Genomic DNA, 25,815 nt, shown 5'->3' with positions numbered 1-25,815 from the left:
CTTCTCTGGTTTTCAGAAATGCTTGCAAATACTATAACTTTGTCTTTATGGACGTCATCAAGCAGAGAAAAATAAAAGGAAAAACTATTGAACTGTTACTTGGCAGCTGACTAGAGTGATGGGTGAGTTGTACATTATCACCTGCAAGAGCTTATTTCAAACTTCTAGAACAAAGTAGTAATCTCTAATTGAGACATATTCTAAGCAGTAGCCAGTATGACCTGGATAAAATTTTGAAAATTGCATGAAGTCAATTGATTCCACTCATTTCTGCACAAACAGCTTTTTCCTGTAAATTTAGTATCATTATCATGTGCTCAAACACAAAAGTGTACAATACATATATTCCCCAGAGCTAAACAAACTTAAAAGACTTTTCTGTTGAGACCAAAAATATGCAGAAATCATATTTTTTTAAATAGTAAATCCTGCTGGCATCACCTTTTGCTCAAGTACTTCTTGATTTTTGTCCATACTGCTGGAGAATGAATGTTTTTGTCACAGACTTATTATTCTGCATTTATTAGTATTTGCTTTGCTATTGCACATCTTTGTTTAAACATTACTGCCAGCATAAATTTGAGGAAATAAAAACTGAAGTATGTTTGATACATTGATCAAATCAAGCATAAAATGGACTCTGCATGAATTTCAGAGAATTGGTCTTAGTCATATTCACAGCTTTAGCATCTTACTTCATTCATTTTAATGTGATTACATCTATGTGATCCATAAGGAGCAATAAAGTGATTATTTTCTCCCCAACCCAAGTTGCATTATGGATGAGTTTGTCAGAACATCCCCTTGAAGCATAACAGCAACTTTAAAGGTCTTTAATATTGGCTTTAAATAGTGTTTTGAAAAATCACTACTTCTATTGTTAATCCTATTTACACTGATGTAAAAACCAATAGAGTAATGTCTGATGCCACAGATGGAGAGAGGAATGACTGAGCAAGTCTGCTGAGAGACAGCATTTGACAGTGATGGGATCACTGACAGTACGGGCTACACCTTGGCTCCTAGTATACACCACGGCAATTCCCGTATCAAATTATTGTGGAGTAATGTTTCATTAGCAGAGTTGTGGTAAATAACCATATAAATTCTTTCGGTCTGTTCCAGCTGTGAACACATGAGCTAACACTGCCTGTATGTCTCAGCTGATTAATGGGTAGGTAACTCAGTACAGTGCAGTAACTTGCAACTATAAACTATGTGGCCACATAGAGCTAGGACCAGGTGACTCCCTTACCATGCATGAGTACCCAGATGATGCCGTGCAGCTGGTAATGTCTTTCATACTTTCTTCATTACCTCCTCAGGATATTTTAAGCTTAATCACAACTCTGAAAAGCATCTAAGCTAACACATTTTATCCCCATGGATGCAAGTAGTCAGTCTAAGCTGATGTGCCAAATCAGACCCCAAACATTCTCTTCTGATCTGCATGTAACAATTGGGTACTTACCCATGATCCAAAATAGCACAGTGCCCCTCAGCTGGCCATTCAATTGGCTTTTTCCTGATCTCTGTTAGGTCATCATGATTCACTGACTACATTCAACCAGCTTTGTGTGTTGTTCTCAGGGACTATCATAATTAAAGTCATTCATCCAATTTCCATCACCTAAAAATGTCTTAAAATTCAAACAGCACATTCACAGGGCAGGTTGTGCCCTACTCTCTAAGGCAGTACTTCTCAAACCCATTTCTGCTGTTTTTGCTGTGACTGTGCCTGTGGTCAGAGCAAAACTAAAGACCGCAGTTACCATTTATTTTGACTAACTGTCAAAGGATCATTTCCCCCATGTATTCCATTTATTTTGAAGATCCTTTACCAATGCTGTATTTCACATATGGATGTTTTGTCCAGCTTTAACACAGCTATGTATAGGTAACAATTTCCAATGGATTTCTCACTATAGTGCCATTCTGGGACTGTTTAAGGTAGTGGAGTAATTTAACATCATTTCTGCTATGGTGAAAGGCAGGGGAGAGGGAGAGGGAGAGGGAGAGGGAGAGGGAGAGGGAGAGGGAGAGGGAGAGGGAGAGGGAGAGGGAGAGGGAGAGGGAGAGGGAGAGGGAGAGGGAGAGGGAGAGGGAGAGGGAGAGGGAGAGGGAGAGGGAGAGGGAGAGGGAGAGGGAGAGGGAGAGGGAGAGGGAGAGGGAGAGGGAGAGGGAGATTGGCACATTAATGTGTTTTTCTTCCTCATTCAAATTCTTAATACTGTTGGAGGAGGAAGGAAAATAAATCAAAAGGCTTTAAGTTCTCTACAGCAGAACACTTTTCAGAATGATACATTGCAGAAGCAGCAAAAACAAATCCCTCACTCCTTTGGTTTCATTAGAAGATGATTGTAAAATGGCTCAATGTTCAAAAACCTAAATAAAGTATTCTGATGAACACATGCAGAAAATTGAGTATTTTGAAAAATCAGCCCCCTTCCTCTCAGCAATTCCAGGGAAACAATTGTGTCTCCTTCCCAGTGAGAGATTAATTATACTTCATTAAAACAAGTCCCTAGATGAATTTGGCCCTGCTAGTTTTCTTGATAACCTTCCATCATCTATAAAGCTCTATTACCATTTTCCTCCACCAGTATCACTGTTGATTTGATCTGTCTTGTTATTTCTATGTCAAGTCTTAGAGTGAAATCTTTTGAGTGGTGATATTTTTACATATTCATACTATGCATATGCATGTATCCAGCAGTTTGAAACCAAATACTTTTTAGTCTGTGCTAGGACCTTCACAGACATGCACAGGCCCTTCCCTCTCATATATAGCAGGGTTGGTGCTCACCTGTCTTGCTGAGCCACAGGAACCAACAGTCTCACATATGGTACAAATGGACACAGCAAACCTCATAGCTCTCAACCCCTTAATTGTACACGCTCCTTCCAGCTTCTAAGTCCCATTGGCAATGACACATTGTAAACATGTATGTGGACATTATATCTTAAGTAGCCTCCCAGTGATGAGAGAATAGTGTTTTCTACATGCGTATGACCTCTCTGTTTGAACTGAGATAGCCATACCTGCATACATGTATGTTAGATTGAATCAGGCAGAGTAATCTGATTTCAATGGAGAAATTAAAAAGTGAAGAATTAAAAAGTTAATTACATCTGAGGTCTACAACAACAACCAGAATCTTAGCAAGGACCTCCTAGGATCACAAATAAAATCAGTGGTAGAATCTTATACTTGAAATGGTCTCAGCCCATTAAAAAAGAAAACACTGAAAACCCTGGGATTTTTCTCAGCTATTCACATACTAGAGCTAGTCAAATAGAACAATGAACATCTAGATACTAAAATTAGAAATTCTGATATCATTTAAGTTTCACTTGAAGACTAAAGGGACAATAAAAAGGTGACTTAGCCAATCGCCTAACTCCATTTTGTTCAAATGAAATCCACTGCACATAGATAAGAAAGTGTATCATTTTCATGCACAAAGAATCATTTACAGAAGTTATTTATTTACTTGCCAGGTTCTCCTACAAACATTAATGAACACACTTTATATATGGAAACAGGACAGAAATTCATCAGTGATAATATTGTTTTGTTTTAGGGTTTTTTTTTTAAACCTTTAATTATAAATGCTTCTGTGTTTATCCAAACTGGCATTAGTGGAAAAAAATTGATTACAAATCACAACTACAGTTAACTGAAGTCCAAGTCATGTGTCACTTGGACTGAACCTGTTTTATCACAAAATGCGGAAACAGTTGTGTTATGCACAGTCCCATTTGCTGGAAAGCTAATCATACTGCATTGTTATATCAAGAACATCCCACTCATCTGCATATAAAAAAAACCTATGCACAGTGAGACACCATGTGAAATAAACTCGTTTGCTTCAGAACTAAAGCAACCTTGCTTAGGCAACAAGGCATCCATTTATCTTTTACTCTTGGTACATACAATGAAGTGAAACTCCACAGACAGCTGATGCTCATAAATAGCTGCCACACTACCTAACAGTTTCCTGTATTTTAAGCTTAACCAAGGTTCTGATCTCACTAAGCAACACTATTTTCTCTGTTTGCTGCAGAGGCTTCCAGAATTAGGTGTTAAACATAACAATATGATTACAATACCAAAGAGTACAATCGTAAGAGTATATTCATAAAGTTACATAATATGTAACTATCAAACATTAACAATTTTGAACAAAGTCCAACATATATTCATGCCAGGTCTTTGACTGTTCATTTTCTAATCAGTGATATAATGGGACACATTAGTTTTGTTCTGCAGCCTACCCGTTTGTTGGAATGTTCACATAAAAACAGTCTACTAATGTAACCCAACTTATATCTCACTAGGAGAATTTTACTCATTTAACTCATAAGATTGAAGATAGCCTTTTTGTTACATGCTTGAAAACATCTTTAAAAAAAAAGCTTATCTTAAATCAAAAGCATGTACTTCAATCTGATTTGTTGTGTTCCATTATTTTAAATTGCAAAATACTCAATTGATACTACATTCTGATACTGTCAAAATGAACTTCTCTAATAAGGTCATTGCAATGTTTCCTGATACTTCCCCCCTCCCCCCCTTCAGTTTTTCATTCTTGTGTTTTGTTGTTTAAGTTTTTGTGACAATTTAGGATGAAACTAAGTACAAGAACAGCGGAATATCATCAAAGAGAGAAATCCTATTTTTCTGATTAGTTCTACAAATCCTGCCTTGTATGACTTCCTACCTTGGGAGATTCTATTTTTTTCTGTATTTTGCAATTAAAACCATGCATGATCATTGTGTATACCATTTTCTACTACATGAGGCTGTAAGTAGTGTGCATACCTTCTGCTGCATGTGCTGCAGAATTTGGTTTGTCAAAATGTCAGGCGTGGTGTGAACTTTTGCTGTCACGTTTCACAGTGCATTTAACAATGATAAAGAATGTCTTTTAGATTGCTATTCCATTACCAAGATACATTCAAACCTATCAGCCTTTTTATTTTGCTTCTTCCTCTTCCTTCTATTCCCTCTCCCCCCCCCCCCCCTTCCTCTGGGCAATATTGACAAAAAGCAGCCAGATAAATTCTCTGTATCAAAAGGACCTTCTTTTCCTATTATCCTTACCAAATATTGCCTGACACCACCAGCACGTAGAATCTGCACCAAATATGTAACTTGCAGTTCAGTAGAGAGGACTGTATTCAACACAACTAATACTTGACTCGGGAACACTGGCAGCACTTGGAGACAGTTTACAACTAAAGCACATTACAGAGCTAACGTAGCAGCAGGGTAACTCCTATCACGGAAAGACCGATGAAGTCATCGGTAAAACACAGACAGCATGCACAAGTCACAACCCCCCTGCACTCTCACAAACACAGTCCCTCAGAAGAGTCTCTGCTCTGGGGATGGATGCCTTCATTATTATAAGCCCATTTCTCCATTCAGTTTTCTCCTCCAATTTGGTTTACTGCTACAATATTTACCATGTACAGAACAGCTCTTACTATATAAACAAACAAAAACATTCTTTAAATCCTGTCTCTGCTTTGAATGCCCTAACTTTTTATAAACACTATCTGAATGCTGTTTTCTCTCAGTGCTGTAAACAAGTTTGCTCATCTAAAGATGATCAAAGATGCTTCAACAGATTTCTGACTGAAAGAATTCAAATCAGCCTTCTGATATTACAGGAAGCAAACTCCCCACTGAACTTAAATCTCAATTTAGGAAAGTACATTCAGCAGGTAAGAGCATATGAAGATAATTTACCAGTAGCATTCTTGGAAAAACAGGCTAAAACATCTGAAAAATAGCAACAGGCAGATCCTCTGGAATACTTTAAGCATCAAGAAATGTACAAAGGAAGACAAAAAATAAATTTCCTTACACAGCAGAATATCTAAATCCACTTATGGAGAATGGAAAAACAAGAGGCTAACATGGCACATTAGGTATGCCTGTCTAAACAGTATATTAGCCACAAGTTTGCAATGGTGGCCAAAATTAAACTCTGAGTCACATCACATTGCTCCGTACAGTTTAGATTCATTTATTAGATAACAGATTTATGGAGTATAGGTACATTTTTATTTTTGAATACTATCAATATACTCACACTAGCAAATGGCAGAGCAAAAGCTCAATGCCAAGTGTCTTCTGTTTTAACAAGTTTTTCTTTCACGTTCTGCCATTCCACATAGTCTGAACTACAACTATTCTCTGAAACAACCCCATTTTGAGCAATGGCTTTCTACAGAAAACTGGAAACAATATACTTAAAAAGGTTTTCCACAAACAGATAGCATAGGTGTATATTGTTTTTTGATCAGATAATCTTTCCAATTTATTACTCAGGGACAACCCCCCCCCCAAATCTACAAGGTAGAACTAGAACCTTTAGTGTTATGTAGTTAAATCTTTAATTACGGAATCTATACTGCATAATAGATCAAAGCATAAAAATGAGTCTATAGCACAAAAAGGAATGATTGATCTTCATACTGAAGTGAATGTGAATACATATTAATTACTTGCAAATTATGGAGCATTTAAATGTTTGTAAATAGATTGCTTTATGTAGCTTGGTTTTTCAAGTACTTACTGAAATCCTAGAGACAGACATTTAGCACCCTGTTTGAATACTGAAAGACTGGTGATGAGCTTTAATAAAAAAAGGTACAATTGTACTAAAAGAGAAACTCCAAAAATTTTATTAGGATTTTAACAGACATTGCAAAAAATATTGCATAATGATTGAAAACATATTTTAAACAACGTAGCAGTGTGGTATCAAGTAAAAGAAAGACTGGAACAACTGTCTATATATGCTGTAAGGAAGATGTACCAGGAAAGGGATATGATATTTTTAAAATTCAAGGGCAAATATGAACAAGAAGCCACATTTTGATAGACTGACTACACACCACAGATGTTTTGCAAACTGCATAGCAGTGTTTAAAAAAAAAAAAAAGTGTTATTCTAATGATACTGTATTCCTGCATTTGGAGCAGCTTACAAGGCAGAGATTTTGTTTACAACATTGATATTTTAATAGCTCTGGATTCTCATAAAAATAAACTAATTTAACAAAAAAGCCTGTTATCTACATTTGAAAACAAAAGTGCACATATTGAGAAATAGTGTTATCTCTGAAGAAGAACACTGAGTACTTAAAAAGTTCATTTTAGTAGATCAACAATTGATGATACTTTAGATGTAGATCTGTACTGTGCTACAAGCGAGATTCTTCCAACACCAGCTTCTATAACTGAGCACCCTCTCCCCCTAAGCAACCAAGACACTTCTGCCTACCCTAAGATTATCAGGGTTCTGGGTAGTTACAAAGAATGCCAAGTACCAAATCCACCACAGATGTTTTGAAGTAGATTTAGCCATAAACTCAGCCATAAACTTTTCAACATTCAGGATCCTTCCAGTCAGGCAACTACTTTTAAACACTGGAGAGCAGCAGCAAGGAGCCATTAGAGATAAAAGACAAGAACTGATGAAAGCCAGTCTCCTGCCTTGTATTGAACAATTTGTGGGTAACAAACTTTATAGTGTGTACTCAGAGAACAGGGTGGTTTCTTTTTAAACCCACCTAAAACCCAGTTGGCATCATCAGTTGTACATGAATCCAGATTCTCCTTTCCACATACTGTGGCAACAGCTCAGAATTACCACAAATAGCAATAACTTCTGCTGAGGGTCACTCCCTTTCTTCTTCCAACCAAGAAAATGAAAGTGTGGAAAGAGGACATACAGTTTCAAGATCCAGGCAGAGCTTTCGTTTAAGCTCTTCAGTAATTTCAACTCATGGCACTAAAGAATGAGATTTAATTTCTTTCTGGGCACCCTTAGCACTCTGGATAGAAAAAGGCAGTGAATGTTTAGCTGGACTGGACCCAGAATGGGAAATGCACAGATACCAAAGTTATGAACTGCAGCCAGACTAGCCATAAACAAGTGTCCAATACAGAAATTACGAGCAATAAATTTAGCCATTTTTGTATACATCTCCTCCTTACTAATATCTCTATTTTTCCTATAATGGAAATATGTACTGTATTTCTTTGTTCCAAGCACTGGTCTGTTTCTGTTTTAGCTTTGTGGCACAGTTGCTAAGTGCAACAGGCTAGAGACACTAACATTAATACAAACAAGTTGGAAAGTCAGTTCAAGTTATTACAGTTTTGCTATACCAGGGCATTTTTCATAGCATGTATTCTCTATTCACAAATGCTTTGTAAGATCTTTCATTATGGAAGACTGGAAGCAAATTGGAGCTGTTCATTTAACAGAAGTGGTTGAATATTTATTTCTGATATGCCTCATGCAATTAATGAATCATGTCTCATCTTATGAAGATGATACATTTAATATTTATATCAGTAATTTAAAAATGCTCCTCAAAAAAGCAGCATTTTTATAGACAAATTAACAGAAAGGAGACAATACATCTCACGATACCATGAAACAAGTAAAGCCCTTTCATTAGCTGTGTTATGAATTCATAACTGTTAATCACATACTTTGAGTTCTGACTGCTCAAGCAATTTAACCCTCAGCCAACTGCAGGACAAGGAGAAAAGTTTTAAATCAGATGTCACTGTAGGTGTGAGAGTAAGAACTAGTATTCCATGTTTTACCTTTAAAAGTTTTGCTCCCAAAACTGAAATAACTGTTACTAGTTCAAAAGAAAAACAATCATTGTTGATAGGTTTGATAGGTCAGAAGCAAGTTGTACTAAAAATTAAGCTGCTGTAAATCAGAGTTCACTTAGATCATTCCTAACAGTTTTTAAATGCTTATCCTAACATCACCTGTTAACTAGGAAGAGCACTAGAACACTGATTTCATGAGAAAGGATGTGTTTAAAAGCTGAATGTTTGTCCAAGACCTCTATTAAAATGCTTTGACTTTTTCCTTATCTTTAAATATCTGGATAATTTGTTATTTAAAAAAAGACCAAATACAGAGAGCATATTTGGTCAGGATCTTTTCCCACTACAATTCAGTGTTTTCTATATACGTGTGCATACCATTAAGAGGCCATTTTTGAAATGCTATCAGTCAACAGAAACATGGGCACCAGTGAATCAGAAAACACACCTTAGGGTTTTGTTTTTAAATTATATAAGTTAGATAAAACTACCCTGTCCAGCAAGTTCCAAATTTTTCAAACGTTAAGGCAACTTTCATTACTTTCCAGCTAAACAGTATTATAAAAAATAAATGTCACTTCAAACCTTATATACACAGTGACAGAGTAGATTTAGCTAGAAAGTATCTTTAGTACATTAATAAAGTGTCACATAGTATTACCGAGGTTATATCAGGTGCTTGAGTGTATGTGCAACTGGAGTGGTTTCAATATTTAAAGTACAGGTTTCAAAACAGAGCGCAGTGAACGTCCTTCTTTAGTGAGTTCTCGTGTTACACACATACATGGCAGTGGAACAGCCTCCTCTCTTCTCTCTACAGCATTATAGCTACATTTCTTCAAATGGTCAGCCATGCTTACGATGTCAGCAAACTTCCACTCATTCACAGTACAGAAGGCTGTACTGAATCGCCAAACCTAGAAAACAAGTTATACTTAGGCTCAAACATACCTAAACTCAGAATAGAGAATTAAATGTTTGCTATTACTTTCAGACACTCTTTTGGGTCTACTAGAACTCTTGCTAAAAATCAAAATGACAAAGAAACATACAATGCTAGTTTTTGGACAGCCAGTCCCAGGCTGATTCAGACTCCAAGTTGAAGGTAGGCACTATTTCTTGTGTCTACAAAGTAGACATGATCAGCAGTTAAATGACAAAGTGCCACATGACCTTAAAACACAGTAGAAGTCCATTTCTAAAGCGATCAATTTCTGCAGTTCCAAATGACTACTGCAAATATCCTGGCACTTCAGGAAATGGTGAAAAACATACTATACAGAAATCACCAAAAGGTTTAAGAATTATTTACATACTTGATTAAGGCACAGTATCATGGCAAGGAATATGATCTTAACAGATGGGCAAAAATTAAAACTGCTTTAAACAGTATAAAAGCAAGAAATGCAAACTTTGTAGGTAACTTTCCTGCTTTCAGGGAATATTAGTATTAAAGAAAATCATGAAGTATGCAATCGCTAGATAAACCTTCAATTTTCCCAAAATTTTTAAAATATTTATTTTACATCAAGTAAAATTGCACAGACACTACCTCAACTCCTACTTCTTGAAGTGTGGGGAAAACTGAATACACCAGGGAAGCAGCAACTGAACCAACCTGCTAACAACTTTTGCTAACTACTGTTCTATGAGACAGCCTGCTTCCTGAAGTGATATCATATCTAAAAACAATAGTATCAGTGATGACCAGGCAAAATAATAATGCGCAGGGAAAGAGCAGAGACATAGCCAATCTAATAGCCTTTACCTTTCATCTTCAAAGGAAAAAATAGCTTACCTTTTCTTTTATTTGCCAAGAAGAACTTCCATCTGGGTACTTTCTCTTCTCCCAAAGTAATATCACCATTCCACGTGCTTGAAGCAAGCTTCCACACACATCTCTCATTAAACGTGACACTCTTGAAAGCTGACATAAACTAAAGCCATCTAGAAAACTAGCAATATGCTGCAGAACCTCAAAAGGTAGACTACTCAGGTGGTCATTGTGTAGTCCAATTAGGCAGCTTTTTGCTGGTTCTACTAATACCGTAGATATGCAAGGCTGAACTCCAAATGACCGCAGGTGGCGGTCATGAATAATTTTTGCCCCTTGCGTTGAAGGGCAAAACCTACGTTGAGAATATGTACACCCATAATATGCCAGCGGACATCTCTGCTCCATCCAGCCATTAAGGCCAGCATGAATGTCACCATGCACATTCTTAAAATGTGAAGAAAATTCATTCCTCCTAAACAACTGTCCACAAACAAATGTAAACATTGAACGCTGTTTTGTTTGGTATCTAGCCACATATTCCAATACCAAATCCAGTCCAAGGGTCTGAAATGGACTTGGATTTGAGAGCTGTGGGTTGGCATGATCACATGCAGAAGCTGAAGCTATTTCCCCCACCATTGTATTTGTGGCCAATATAGCAGATGGGAGAGAAAATGTTTGGGTCCCAAAGTCAACGTGATACACATCGACAGTGCGACCTTCTGATATCCCCCTACCTCCAGGAGAGTCTCCCAGACAAAACAGCAAAGCTGCTGTGATTAGATCAATCCCCTGAAGACCCATGGGATCTTCTGTTATCTCCAAATCTGATGTATCAACAGCTTTGTCTTCTTTTGGTGCGGACCAATAGTGATTAACAAGGAATTTGTATGATCGATGCCGTAAAAGTGAAAAGGCATCTACATTTCTCAATCTTTCTTGTTCCACCTGTCTCTCTAACATTTCTTCTTCATTAGCATTATGTGGTAGTACATGATTAACACTGCCATTAACTAAGTGATCAGATGGTATTACTTCTCTAAGTTGTGATGTTGCAGGGAAGGAACTAGAAGGCTGTAACACTTCATCCTCAGGAGATGCAGTACATTCACCATTTGCTACACTGGATGGTTCTGAATTAGACACGTCGAGATCTTCATTCTGGTCCAACACCTTTGAACTTTCATTTTCTACATGAAAGCCATTACACAAAAGTGAAGAATTACTGAGGTTTACATTTAAGTCATGTTTTTGCATTAAATCATAACAAATATCACTAGAACCATTTTGCTCCATTTGTGAATTTTGACTCAGGCTATCAAAGCTAATTCCACCAACTGCTCCTATGTTATCTTCATCTGGATACTCATGGTCAGACTTTTTATCCTGAATAATTCCATTAGAAGCTTGTTCTTTAATCTCTGTCTCTTCTCTCCTTTCATATGGTGAAATGCAGAGCCTTGAACTTAACATACTGATGTCCCTCGTAGCAGTGTTCAAGATATCCAGAGCAGCAGCTAAACTCCTTGTTGTTTCTACAGTAGCTTGATAAAGTGCACCATAGGAATCTTCATCTACAGGCATCAAACCATTTGAATGCACTGCATCTGGGGCACTCGATTTGACAGAGGTCTGCTCTCTGGATTCTGATATTTGATCAGCTGCTTTTGACATCATAGTTGCTACTTTAAGTGATTCTAGTAACATGCGCTGGTCTTGAAGGGCTAAAGCCATATCTAGCTGCTCCACTTCATCAACATCTTTACTCAGATTTTCATAAGATTTTCGGTCTGCATAACTGACAGGCCATCTATTCCACTCCATGGTACAACATACCACACTTGCAGGACAAACTTCTAGATGATCAGCAATTTTATTTCGGGCTACTATGAAGGGACATCCAAAACCACTATTCAGACAAGGCACTCTTTCAAGCGGACATAAAATGCGATGCTCCTCAGCTTTACATGAATGAAAAACTGCTCCACAAACCAATGGGCAGCCAACCAAATCACAGGAAATGCCAGGCTCTGGTCTGGTCATACAGCGACGACTGACACAGTTTACACAGTGTAAATGCTGTTGATGTTCCTCCATGACTGTAAATCCAATTCTGAGTGAAGAGAAAGGAGACAGAAAAGGTAAAATATTACTAACGGTTACTTGCAGTTTTGCAATCTCTGTATGAGTGGAGAGATACATGTTAAGGCAACACGAACTGATCAGTAGCCCTCTTAAGAGAACAACTATGTAACATTTTATCTTAAAAAATGTTTTTTAAAAGTTCCACTTAAGATTAAGGATATACATTTATACAAGAGTTCAAGACATATTCCACACATTTGTACTCACTAGATATGAAATACACAACTCCAAAAAAAAAATGCTGTATAGTAATTCCCTCTGAAGTACTCTTTTGCCCCTTCCCATTTCAAATTGATATTTCAACTAAAAAAGAAGCATCATCATTGACTATCTCCTATCACTTAAAATCCTAGACCATATGACTCTACAGAGGAGGGAGAAGAAACAGAGTAACCCAGATTCATTTTCATCTGTGTTACACCTCCAGTTCTCTAAAGAGATGTCTGGTTTCCTAGGCTGCTTGCTATCACCTATACTTCTTAGTCCCTCTTCATGCAGTTCCATCTAAGGCAATCTGCAACATTCAGCATGCATCTCTAAATCTCCTGTTGTGTGGCATTCTCCTCCCCACCCACATTTCTGCATAGACAGCACTCCTCTACAATAGCTTCTCACTCTTTTTTGCCCCAGTCTATAGCCTGTAGCTCCTCTTATTTTTATAGTAGTTGTTGCACAAAGGTAGCAATTACACCATGCATTTAAAAAAAACTTTTCATTTCAGTGAAAACTTTTACACAGAACTCCAGTGCCCAACATGGCTCTATGTGTACCTACAGTTCTACCTACAAAAAAGGTACTCCCCCTACAGACACACACCCTATGACCGTCTCTATAATACAGATAGTTCAAAGTGTAAGGGTAACATGGCAACTTTACATAACCAGGTCAAACAGCAATACAAAGCCAGTTAAAAAAAAATCCATGAGTAATCTATTAAAACACATACTGACACACAAAAATATTGAATTCTTTGTTGTGGAGAAAAGAGTAAAACTTGTCTCTTTGTACCATACTTCCAAAAGCTCTGATACTCTTTATTAGCTTGAGCACAGGCCCATGCAAGTGTCCAAGCCCTCCTCTATGCTCTAATATAATGCCCTCAGAAATTATACCGCTAGGGATGACAGTTCAGAGATAGCAGTGAACGAATCATACAGAGGCTGTGCTCAAAACACTTTGTTAAAATACATTGCTCAGTTTCTTCTTTTCTTTATTCCCCACCTTCCAAAATTATTTTCCTTGAAAAATAAAATACTTGCAGAATTTAAGATTAATAGAAGAGAAACAGTTCCTTATTGTATTCTATTGGCCAGCAAGTATTCTCATGTAGTGTCTTCAGTCCAAACACAGCAGTTTTAATGAATTAAAACTTCTTAAATTAAAAATATTCAAAACTGACTGTAAAAATAAAACTGGTCAGTATTACTCCTTTTGTTCAAACTGAAAGTAAGAGAAAACAAAATAGCATTTTAGGCACTCGATTTCAGATTATTTAAAGCATTTAAATAAACTTCTATGTAACACCTCATATATATTCTTTTAAAATTTTGAAATTCATGCCAACTTTAAGTAGCAATCAGACCTCATCCCTCCATCCCCTGTAATGTAGATAGCTCAAATGTTTTAGCTACCCACTCTTCTGAACACTTCTAACAAAGAAGCATATGTGCTACACTTAGCAGGCAAAACACAGCTGAATTTATATAGTGAATAACAAATAAGTTTCCTCATCACACATTGTCAATTGTGCCTCTCACTGAACTCTGTGAATGATTTGCTGAAGGTTTTAGCAAACCTTTCTGGCACACAACCTGCTTTCACCTTATGTATTAAGTCAGGTAGCACCTACAGCCAAGAGTTGAAATGTGTTCCATGACAAATCAAGAAGGGAAAATTACTGGACTTTTGTGGAAAAGCAATCTTATCCCTAGTTCCTCTGCCAAACCCCTCTTTTTAAGCAATTCCTGCCAAATATATACACATCTGCATTAATTAACCTATTTTCTTCTATTAAGAGAATTTTCTTATTATAATACCCTTACTTTTAAAATAAGAAGTTACTTAATGTTAAAAAACCCCTACATGATGAAAGAATATCTTTAATAAACCACCATCTCCCACCTATGTTCTCCTACAGCCTACATTCAACTTTTAATATTGTATAAGGAATCCCACAAAAGAAGGGTCTTGAAGATGGCCACCCGTATTTGCAGTTTAGCTGCAGGCTCAAGGGACATTTTCACGTGGTTATTTTTCACATCTCTGCTTTTTAACTAGTTATACACCAGTCATCAAAACTACTTCCACTGAGTAAGTAGTGGGAGATATATATATACATACATATATATATATACACACACACATATATATATATATACACACATATATATATAGCTGAGATTGTTTTGTTTCTACTGAAAAAGCTGGGAAATTGTACTGTTCAGGAAACTGCAGCATAAGAGTCATGTAGCAGTAACTGGGAAAGGGGTACTTTCCACTTTGCTTTTATGATGTTTTGATGGGTAGGACTGCACTGAAAAAATGGATTTTGTTAAAACTGCTGTGAAATTGACTGCAGAATATAGCCACGGTAAGAAAGTTTTAAACACTCATTGAAAGCATGAGATATTTAACAACAGATACTTAAAACTCAAACTCACCAACAATCCCAAAAGACTAATTAAATTCAAAAACTTCCTTTCTTTTTGGAGATATTCCAGTACAACCCACAGCTGTCTATCTAGCAGGCATGAAGGGTCAAAAGAAAAAAAAAAGAAAGAAAGGAAAAAACCACACTCCCACACCTTACTCTTCCTCAACCACTGAAACCTTCCGAGTTTTGCATCAATACTGAAACCAAACTCTAGTTTTCCTGGAGTCAACAAATGAGTAGAGATCAGAAGGAAGGTCTCAGATTGTGTGTATTCTAAAACACTCGACACACAAAATGGACATACATTAAGTCCTGAAAGACAATTGCTAGTTGCTAACCCACCAGCCCCCATGGGGCCCAGCCCTCACTCCATAAATCTAAACACAGTTCTGCTCTCATAAAACAAGATGACAAGCAGCCCTGTAGCAGCAAAGCTTAATTTAATCAGTTTCCTACAATTATGTTTAAAAATAAAAAAATATATATATACATGTATTACTACCTACTTGCAAAAAAAACTATGCACCTTGCTCACTTCAGGAAGCAGATATGAGCCATTTGCAGACCAGAATACACGTTTGTTAACTAGAGCACACTGCTGTGCTAGCTCAGTTATACTGCTCCTAGGCCAAAGTTGGCTTGCATTCAGACAGCTCAGAACACAGTCAAAGCAAGCTCATGTTTGCCTGCACCATTTGTGTAGACATACCCTAAATTAGTCAACCATCATTAAATACTGTCTTTAAATAGCCTATGTGAGCTTACACAGAAGAACATTCTATTAAGACAGTAAAACATCCTCCTCCCTAGCATACTAACTTGGTCTCTACAAGTCAGATTGTGAAACCTGAGTTGTGTGATTATACCAGCTTTTATCAAGCTCCAAGACTCCTTTCAGGCATTAGCTAATATTCACCAAAACTTAATGATAACAGAAGCACAAGTGAAAGTTTGAAGTGCATAGGAAAGAGATAATCTGGTGAAAACATCAACTATCACTGACAGGCAGTGTACAAAGGCCAGATCAGATACTAAAAATACCATGTTTCTGTTAGGTAGATGCTAATTTAGTCCTGTAACAGATGCTTGTGATTCTTTTTAAAAAGAATCAGTTATGCATGTGATCAGTTAAATAGCTGAAGTAACCTATTCCCTCAGATTCCTTATATCAGAATGTCATACGTCACTAAAAAGTTTGATATTACTTGCCATTTCTCTTAAAATTTGAATCCATTGGCAACTTAAATAATTTAAAATATCTTTGGACATCAGTAGAACATCAGCATGACATTCACCAAAATTGTGTGTGCTCCTCAGGCCTTAATTTCATAGCACTTGCTGTAGAACTTCAATTTAGTCACAATGTCACATTTTATTTATAGCTTACTATAAAGCCCTTTTATGTATTTTAAATGTCCTTTTCACACTTTTTTTTTTTTTTTTAATGCCTGGCCTTCAAACCCCACAACTATTTTGTGGAGTCATAAATTCCTTGACTGCTTAACTAATTAAGGCTTTGCATACAATTCAGTTATCTAAACATAAATTTAAAGTCTAAATACAAAAGTTAACCAAACAATCCTATCAAACAGGCACCAGGTGAAACAAAAGGATATTATCTCTAAAATTAGAATATTCATCAATCAGTGATGGCCACTACTCATTCAATTCTGTAAAGTATGTATTCTTGTGAACCACAGCTTAGCATCTTTTGGATTCATCACATGAATCCTTTTTCTTTGAAGCAGCACAACTAATATATCCCTAGTATCTAGTATCTGAGAACTAGAAGGAGGACCCTCTTCCCAAACATTGTCTTGTAAAGAAGAAAAAAAATAATATTGGGCAAAGCAGAGCTAAAGAAAATTCTTGCTGCAGGTAACAGTGTCTAAACTTGTACTTTGAGTTTCTCTGAGATACAAAATTGAAAGAGCTAGCAAATATAGCTGTTGTTGCAAACTGACTAGAAGAAAAATACCAGTCATTAAAACAGGCACTGAAGAGCTTTATAGTGTTTACACCCTATCTATTGTGTTCCTTACCAAAATTTGCTAAGAAGTTAGAAAGTCAAATCAGTGATTATAGCAAGAAAGAACAGCTGTCCTTTTCTGATAGCCTAATGTCAGCAACTAGGTTGAGTTCATATGAGATGCTTAAGTATGCATACTTGACTGTTACTAGCAGAGAAACCTAAAAATACATCCAGTTCCAGTGAGGTGACCACTGCTCTCAGAATTTGTCCGATCGCTTGATGTTATTGTACATACTATACAGTCAGCTGACCAAATCAGCCAGAACATGCTTTGAAAATCTGTCATAATTAAAAGGATTAAAATTCCAGCTGCTACAGCCACATGATTTTTACTTGCTGTTGTAACATGAATATTAAAATAGCATAATAAGGGTTTCAAACGGTCACTACACAATACTTCAGCTGCAAGTGGGAGCTCTCACTGTCTCCTCCACTGCAAAGTGTAAGATGCCGTACTTAGTATTATCAAACTCAGTGTCTGCTCGCTTACTTTCCTCTACGTAAATTCCTTTGTATCGATAAGATATGAAACCACAGTGACTATTCCCACTGTTGGAACCCTCTGTTACTCAGGCACCTTTTATTCACCAAATCTATAAAAGCTCAATTGTCTTTGAGGCTCTTTCCTCTCTCAAATCTGATTAAATTGGCCAACAATTTCTTAAATTACTGGTTTAAGGAAGCAGATGAACAAAGAGACACAAGCAGTGCTGCTACAGGTTAAATTCCCAGGGGCATTCAAAAATCACCCACATGCATCCAGATACATGCAAAATTCTTAAAAAAAGTTTCAGAGGGTGTCACAAACAAAAGAACACACTGCCATACTCCTGAACCTCCCACCTTTTACCCAAGTAGGTGGATAAAAGGTCTATAGCTGTGGCTAACTAGTCTCATAACATGTGGAAATTATATATTTTAGAGAGCAAAGGGACAAGATGTAAGTAACATTTGTATATAAAAAAAAATAAATAAAAAAGCATGATTCACAGATTTTCACGAGTTGAAAAGGCAAGAGGTATAAAAAAAGTTTTAGAATACTGTGCCAAAATAGAATTGGTAGTATTATAGATAAATATTGAACGAGCTATTTTATTTTTCTATATCCTACCACACATGGGAGAATAACTATCATTCGCCTTGACCACTAGGTCTACCAGATGTGTTAAGCAAGCTTTGTAGTCTTCCAGAAATGAGTTTTTCTTGTCTTCCCATCTCTATCTAGCACAAAAAGTATAATAATTTTCATATCTACAAGACACCTCGGTCTGTTACTACAATAGCATGGCCACATTAACTTTCCAGTGTGCATGTTACACTCACTTTTTTTTTTTTTTTTTTTTTTTTTTATTTCATCAGGTTTCAGATGACCTGGATTCTGTGAACCAGGAGTTCAATAAAAACTTTTTTGACACTGTTTCAACCCAACGAATGGCAAGTGCCACCACTAGTTGCCATTCCTGCTGGAGGTGAGCAGTAAAAGGCAGACTAACTCTACTCCTCAAGACTCCACAATGACTAAGGTTAAACAGCCCCATTCTGAGGCTTCTCCAAAGCCAGTGCAGTCTTTGCCCTCACATTAGGGAGCTGGCTACCTCAAACTCTTAAATGTCTCTTCATAGGAAGCACAATAGGAAGCAGGAACCTACAGCAAAGTTAATCTACTGCTACATTAACTTCCAACTACTTTTTAAAAGGGTAAATTCAGAAGAACAGCAAACAACATTACAAATTAGTAGTTATTAAAATGAAACAAGAGGTGATAAATTTAAAAGGTATGTGCCTCAGTAGCACAGGTTGGCTGTCTTTTTATCTTTCATATAGTACAGAATTTTTTATACAGTTTTTCCTGTTTTCAGAAAGAAGTTCTGAAAGGAATTTTATGAAGTCCTGTATTTCTCCAAATCAGTTCATATTACACATGCTTTTAAGAAACAGAGTCTTTCAGGTGTCTTTTCAGAGTCTTTTCTCTCAGAGATCATCAGGACAGCCCTGGCTTGCTAGGCAGATTGGAGTTGTTAAAAACTACATTCAAAATACTTGGATAAATCATCATTTACTGTATTCTTAAACAGTGTAAACTGATCCATAACAAAGAAGAGAGTATCCTCCCTGGCTGGTACTGACTGCAGATGTGGGACACACTACAGTAAGGTTTTTGGAGGTTTTTTGTTTTTAAATCTCTGAATTCATAAGGAGCTTCAAATACTAAAGCCCAAACTATTACATAAGCAGTATGATACTTTCACCATTATCATCACAGGCTATGACAATTTCTAGACATTATACAACAGCAGCAGAAAAAGGTCACACTCAAAACACAGCTTCTTACTGCAAGAAAATATACAGGGGGATCCACACTCCTGCAAGATTCTAGTTTTATCAGTGATCTAGCATCTAATGATGATCAAAGCATTGATATGTACCAACTGCTTTTTGAAGCATCATTTAAAAAGTTAAAAAGGATTAAAGAAACAGAAACCTCTAACTACAGCAAAAATAATGATCAGTAGAATTATAAAAATGTAGCTTCTGTGATTTTTAACCCTAGAAAGAAAAGATTTTTCCAAATCTTACCCCCCGGCACCCCCCCCCAAACTTCCTAGTTATAGGAGCTGACTTGTATTTTATATTCCTTTCAGTAACCCTTTAAAAGCTCCTTTTTCCCCAGCGCTAAACCCCTTCCTCCCCTTCAGAGAATTCAGCTAGATATCTCCTCCCAAATAATTTCAGATTAAAAAAAAAATAGAATTTAAGGGAAAACAAAACAAAATACTAAGTGAACCTCCAATGATGCCCCATCTGACTTGTTCTGCTTTAGAATGCAAGCTCTAATGGAATGAGAATACACTTCTCTCTATCACTATCAAATTCTATGAACATTAAAGATCAAAAAGCTTTTCCTTAGAGTACTTTTGTGACAGAACTGCCATGCATTCTTGACTTCTGGACACATTCCCCAAATAAGAAGGCCAAAAGTCTCTACGTGCCTTTAGCCACACACTACCACAGGATCACCACACCAAGAACAGCTACGCTTGGTGCATGGCTCAGGCACAGAAGCACTCTACCTGTTGAGATGGTGAAAGGACAGAATCAGCTAGAGAGACAGCAGATTTCATGTGTAAAGCACTTCTGAACTTGAATTCAGCATGACTCCTTGATTGCTGCAGACTCTGCAAGAAATAAGATCAGAAATAAAGCTTCATTTCAGGTGTACAGATTGCTTTCCACATGCACAATCCTTTAAAAAAGTCGCATGTTTACAGTATCTGGAGCTACAAATGGTTGAACACTTTGCATTTTTTAATGGAAACTAAACAAATTTTTAATAAACCTTGCAACCACAATGTATGTTCTGTCATTCTAGTTTATTGCCTGTTGTTAGTCAGACTAGATGGTTACTCATTACATTGAAGGCTAAAAGAGACTATTAAAAATTATTTACTATGACCTGCTTCACTTAGTTCTTCAGTGTTGCCCAACAGCAACCATTTAAGAAAAAAATGCATCAAGATTCAAGACTAATTTCAAGACTACACCAGAAGTAAAACTAAAAAAAGTTTTAAACTTCAATTATTTTATAAACTGCATTTTATCTTTGATAAAATTTATCAATCTTCAATCTTGAGACAGTAGAACAGTTTTTACGGTAACAAGTATCTTCTTCCATGTGTTCATATCCATGGATTATTATTAAAACTTAATAGATATGGAATAGAGGTGAAATACCCCCCAAAAGTGACATCCCTACCCCCAGACATCAGTGCCCAAATATTCCAGAAATAAATAAAAAGGAAAGCAATCAAAAGTTTCTCAAAAGTCAGAAGCAAAACTATTGTAAAAAATAATTCATTATATATTACAGTAGGCAGATTTAGCCACCCAAAAGAAGCTAAAAATAAATCCTTCATCTTGTATAATATTTTAATTCATACATGTTGCAGCAGAATTCCTGACCTCTATATTTATAGTGATCAGGCCAAAACTTTTGCTAATACACCGTTCCAGGTCTTGCTACAAAAGTTTAACCAGTTCCCATAGCAAAATAAGAAAACAAATTTAAAATAAATGGAAAGTGAACACATCATAGGCTGAAATGCAAATGTAATACACTCTGTACATAGTAGGGTTTTTTTGTTTTACTAAAAATATACCCTTGTTAATAGCATAAGGCCTGACATGCCAAAAGCAGTTAGAACACAAAAATTCTAATGGGACCCCACTGGATCAGATATAATACTAAAGTTGAAAAGATAGGTTTTGTCCTAAAATAGCTTACAACTTAAAAGCACAAAAGAAAGGGAAGAAGAACAAGAACAAAAATGGTATTCAAAACTTCGACCTTTTCTACTTTCAGGTATTTAACTTTCCTATCAAATGAAGATAAACTTTTTGCAGCACCTATTAGGCTTTTTTGTCCTTCCAAACTACTTGGTTTTAAAAGCAATGGAAATACTACTTTTTAGATTTTTTTTTAATTTGGTATTTTGTACTATTTTCTAAAAAAACACATCCCAAACACTTGAAGATAGGAAGCTAGGAACATACCTTATAACAAACATGTACTGGTAACTTTCAAAATACCAGCTCCCATATGTTTTAACTTGAACAAAGAAGTGAGGAGAAGAGAAAAAAGAAAAGAACACGAAGATCTGCACTACAAGGTTGTAGTAAGGTTTTAGGGCATACAATGAGTCATCAATTTCTGATCTCTAATATAAATGTAGACTGTCTTTTCCAAATGTCAACTGGCATGAAGCTTTTTAAAAAAAAAAAAAAAAAAAAAAAAAAAAAACTCCAGCTGAACTTTCCCATCCAAATACATTCCATAGCTGGTAATAATAGTGACTCAGCTAAAACAAGTTTTGTAAGAGTATTAGAACTATTAAAAAAGCACATACACAAGCACACACACAGAAAGACCTTATTTGCTAAGAACCTGTCACTCTCCAAACAATTTCTCTCTTCCATAGGATTCCTAGAAAACTACAGTTTCTACTGAAAATGCTTCTAAATAGACAAATATGAAATTTAACCTTAAAAAACAAGCAAACAAGAGAATCCACCATCCACCTTCAGGCATCTATATAAGAAGTCTGAACCAGGTATCAGTATTCAGTGAAAAACATGAACCATTGACTTAAGTTTTGCATCAAGAGTTGTGACTATGCCAATTAGAATTTTACCTCACTGCATCTCTCATGTGTTCATGCCTTAAGTTTAAACTTATCAGGCTTTCAGCAGGATTTCACATTAAGAACTTAGATCAATTTTTGGCATTTGGTAAACAGCAGTGCAGTCTTCCCAATTAGATGTTCTACAGATCCTAAGGATTTGCAGGGTATTTTAGATTCAAGTGGTATTAACAGATTGCAGTAAAGTAAAAGACACACCAAGTGTCACAAGAGTATGTATTGCAAGACTCACCTCAAAAACTGCTCAAAACAGTACCCTGCAAAGTTAGTCAAAATCTGGAGCTCCCCCGCAATGTTAATTATTTTATCCTGTTTTAGACCAGTTTAAATTAGATGATTTTTTCCATCTTTTTCCTTTATCCAATGTAGAAACTAGATAGTGTTCAGAGACATAAGCATTATACATAGTATTTCTTTTTAACCCTCAGTAATGTAACTAGTTATGTATTCATGCTCTGCTCAGGAATATATTCACTATACAATCTAAGTGACTCACCAACAAAAACACAAGTTATCTTTATTCTTATTGTGCAGAAAAGGAAATTAAAAGCTATTTGTCACTAATACACTGACCACTAATGAGAGAGCCTGATGCTCTGCTTCCATCTCTAAATCACTGGATCTCATTGCCAGAGGCAAACAGCATCTGCTTCATTTGAGAGGGAGCTCACCAAATAAGTAGGTTTACCAATTTGTGGAAAATTTGATTTTTTTTTTTTTTATTTTAAGTTTAGGTCAATTTGACTGAACACAAAAGCCTACGTTCGTTACCAAGGTGAAATCCACAGCTCCTTCAAGAAGTTAATTGAAGACTAACAGCAATATGATTTCTTCTTCACCACCGTACTGCAGGATGCTCTTTAGTACCTAGGTCAAAAACTGGGTTTTCCAAAAACCTACAGAAATCTTGCCAGAAAATTTCCAACCCGGCACTGCCGGTTGGAATAAACTCAGCACTTCTTTTGCCCATTAAACTTCTAACATCAAAGCAAGAGACAAGGAAAATAAAGAAAGATTAAGAAGTTAATTGATTAAAAGACCAATTTAGTGCCTAAGAGAAAGAGCAACCAAGAGGCAGAATAAAAACACTGCTTTTGCCCATTCTGCTGGGATTCTCCTGTTCTCTGAACACTTTCCAACTTGCAAAAACACTGAGACAGAGATCCCACAGAAAGACTCAGCTCGCTACATAACCCAAATTTACCCTATGAATCTATTTCTCCTCTAGATGAAACTGGGCTGCTAAGAAAAAAATATGCAAAAATACTTAGGTGCATATACAGTGGAAAGCACATTAAAGTTCCCAATACACTGTCCGGTCTTCTAGGTAATTAACTTGCCTACCAGTTGAAGTTCTTTCAATAATATTTTTGCACGTTGGGGAGAGGGGAAAAAAACATAAATAAGCATCACTAACATCCTCATCATCACTTATCACTGGAGATGTGCAAATCCTAACCTTCCAAATCATAGCACAAGCTAAGTTGCATGATAATTGCCAGCAGCAGACAGCAGCTGTCCAGGGAAAGGACTTACCCATCTGCGCTACACACTGATTCCAAAGAAGGCAGAGAGACTTGGCCACAGTGCTAGCACAAGCAAGGTGATGTTGCAGCAGCACGGGCCCAGCTTTAGATTAGTATGCTAACACACACTTATTTTGGCACACTAACAATAAAATGAGCAAAAGGGAAGCAAGGATTATGAAAAGCTCAGCCAAATCTGAGTAGAACTTTATAGAACAAAAGCAAAATGTCTCTCCAGCCCCTGGGTTTTCTCCCTAGAGAATTTAAAAGATCTGCTGCGAACAGCAGCATCAAGACCTTTGAAAGTGAGACTACATGACTGTTCTAAGGTGTATGCCCTTCAAAGAAGCCACTGTCATCTCCGGATACACTTCTGACTGCTGACCTTTAGGGTTACAGGAATACATCTATGCAACCTTCTTTACCTCTATAAAGGAGAAAGAGCTTCCAGCACGCATCTACAACATCTCAAGAAAGAAACAGAGAGAGAGAGAGAGAGAGGGAGAAATCCTGAGAGAACACATTCTCTTGCATAATCTGAGCACAGCTATGTGAAATACACGAACACAGAGGATTAGAGAAGGATTTCAGCAATACCTCTGGATTATTTGCCCTCTTCCCTTCTCCTTCCATGCAGGAAAGAGCCTCTCTGAATTCAGTCCCGACACCACCGGGCAGACCCAAGTCCTGCCCCTTCCCACGTGCCGCCGCCGACACCCTGGATAGCGCTGGCGGCACCGCGGCGCAGACGGCTGCGGCAGAGCTCGCCCCGCCGCCCCCGCCGGCCGCAGGCTCGAGGAGGGACTGGGCCGGGCCGGGCGGCCACCCTGCGCGGCACGTTACCACCAACGCACACGCAGCACGGCGAGACCTGCGCGGGCCGGGGAGGAGCGGATACCGGCACCGCAAACACATCAACCCCCACGGCCTCCGCCTGGGGTGCGGGCAGCGCCCCCCGGCAGGGGCCGGAGGGCAGCCAGGGCAGCCTCGGCCCCGGCCGCCCCCGCCCGGGCCGCCATTTGTTTACCACTCGGCTGCCAGGCAGCCGCCGCCGGCCACCGAAAGGACGGAGCCCCGCGGGGGCGCAGGCCCCAGCTCGCCCGCCGGCTGCAGCCGGCCGCTGCTCACCCGTCGCCGTCGCTCGGCCGGCAGGGGGGCGCGGAGGAGGTGCGGGCCGCGGGGAAAGCTGCTCGCTCCGCTCCGCGCCTCGCCCCGTCGCCGCCGGGCTCTCGTCGTCGCTGCCGCGGCGCTCGCCTCGCCCGGCCTCACCGCCAGCCGGGCTCCCGCACGGCCCCGGCCCCGGCCCCGGCCCCAACCCCAACCCCAACCCCAACGGCCGCGCGCGCGCCAGCGCCCGCGAGCCGCGGCGTGGGGCGGCGGCGAGCGCGGGTCCCTCGGCGCTCGCGAGGGGCGGGAGCTCGCGCTGAGCCGAGGCGCGCGGCGCCGGCGCGGCCTTTCTTCCCTGGTGGCACGCCGGGGCGAGGGGGCGGAGCAGGGCGGTGGCACGCCGCGGGCGGGGCGGGGTGGGCTGGGAGAGCCGGCTCGCAGTGCCCGGATGTCGCCTGCCCAGTCCCTCCCGGCCGGCCACGCGCATGCGCGGTGGTGGCGAGCGGAGGGGGGGGCGGGGGCAGCTTCGTACGTGGAACGCGGCGCGCGCCGGAGGGCTTGTGTCTGCTTTCCTCTGCGTGTGCCCGCGGCGGCCGTTGGGCTGTGCCGGGTGGCTGGGGCAGGCGGGGGCGTGGGGCAGCTGCTGTGCAGCCCGGGGTAGCGGTGTTGAAAGGGTGGCAACTGGCTCCTGCCTGAGAAGAAGCACCCAGTGGAAGCAGAGTTAC

General features: G+C 38.5%; 1 protein-coding gene across 2 annotated transcripts; it reads right to left on the bottom strand.

Annotated features, from left to right (window-relative positions):
* Positions 1-6,676: 6,676 nt before the first annotated feature.
* FBXO30 (F-box protein 30) lies at positions 6,677-25,503 on the bottom strand. Of its 2 annotated transcripts, XM_026100276.2 has the most exons (4): positions 25,112-25,503; positions 20,331-20,435; positions 10,451-12,542; positions 6,677-9,569 (listed from the first exon to the last, which is right to left on the bottom strand). In XM_026100276.2, the coding sequence occupies exons 3-4, from the start codon at positions 12,524-12,526 to the stop codon at positions 9,366-9,368; spliced, it is 2,280 nt and encodes a 759-aa protein (XP_025956061.1). In that variant the 5' UTR covers positions 12,527-12,542; positions 20,331-20,435; positions 25,112-25,503; the 3' UTR covers positions 6,677-9,365. The 2 variants fall into 2 exon arrangements, with proteins under 2 accessions (XP_025956061.1, XP_025956062.1); XM_026100277.2 differs by lacking the exon at positions 20,331-20,435.
* Between the last annotated feature and the right edge of the window lie 312 nt (positions 25,504-25,815).

Source organism: Dromaius novaehollandiae, chromosome 3 (genome assembly GCF_036370855.1).
Source record: "Dromaius novaehollandiae isolate bDroNov1 chromosome 3, bDroNov1.hap1, whole genome shotgun sequence".
In the NCBI taxonomy this organism is placed as follows: domain Eukaryota; kingdom Metazoa; phylum Chordata; class Aves; order Casuariiformes; family Dromaiidae; genus Dromaius; species Dromaius novaehollandiae.
This window is presented reverse-complemented; position numbering and strand designations above follow the sequence as displayed.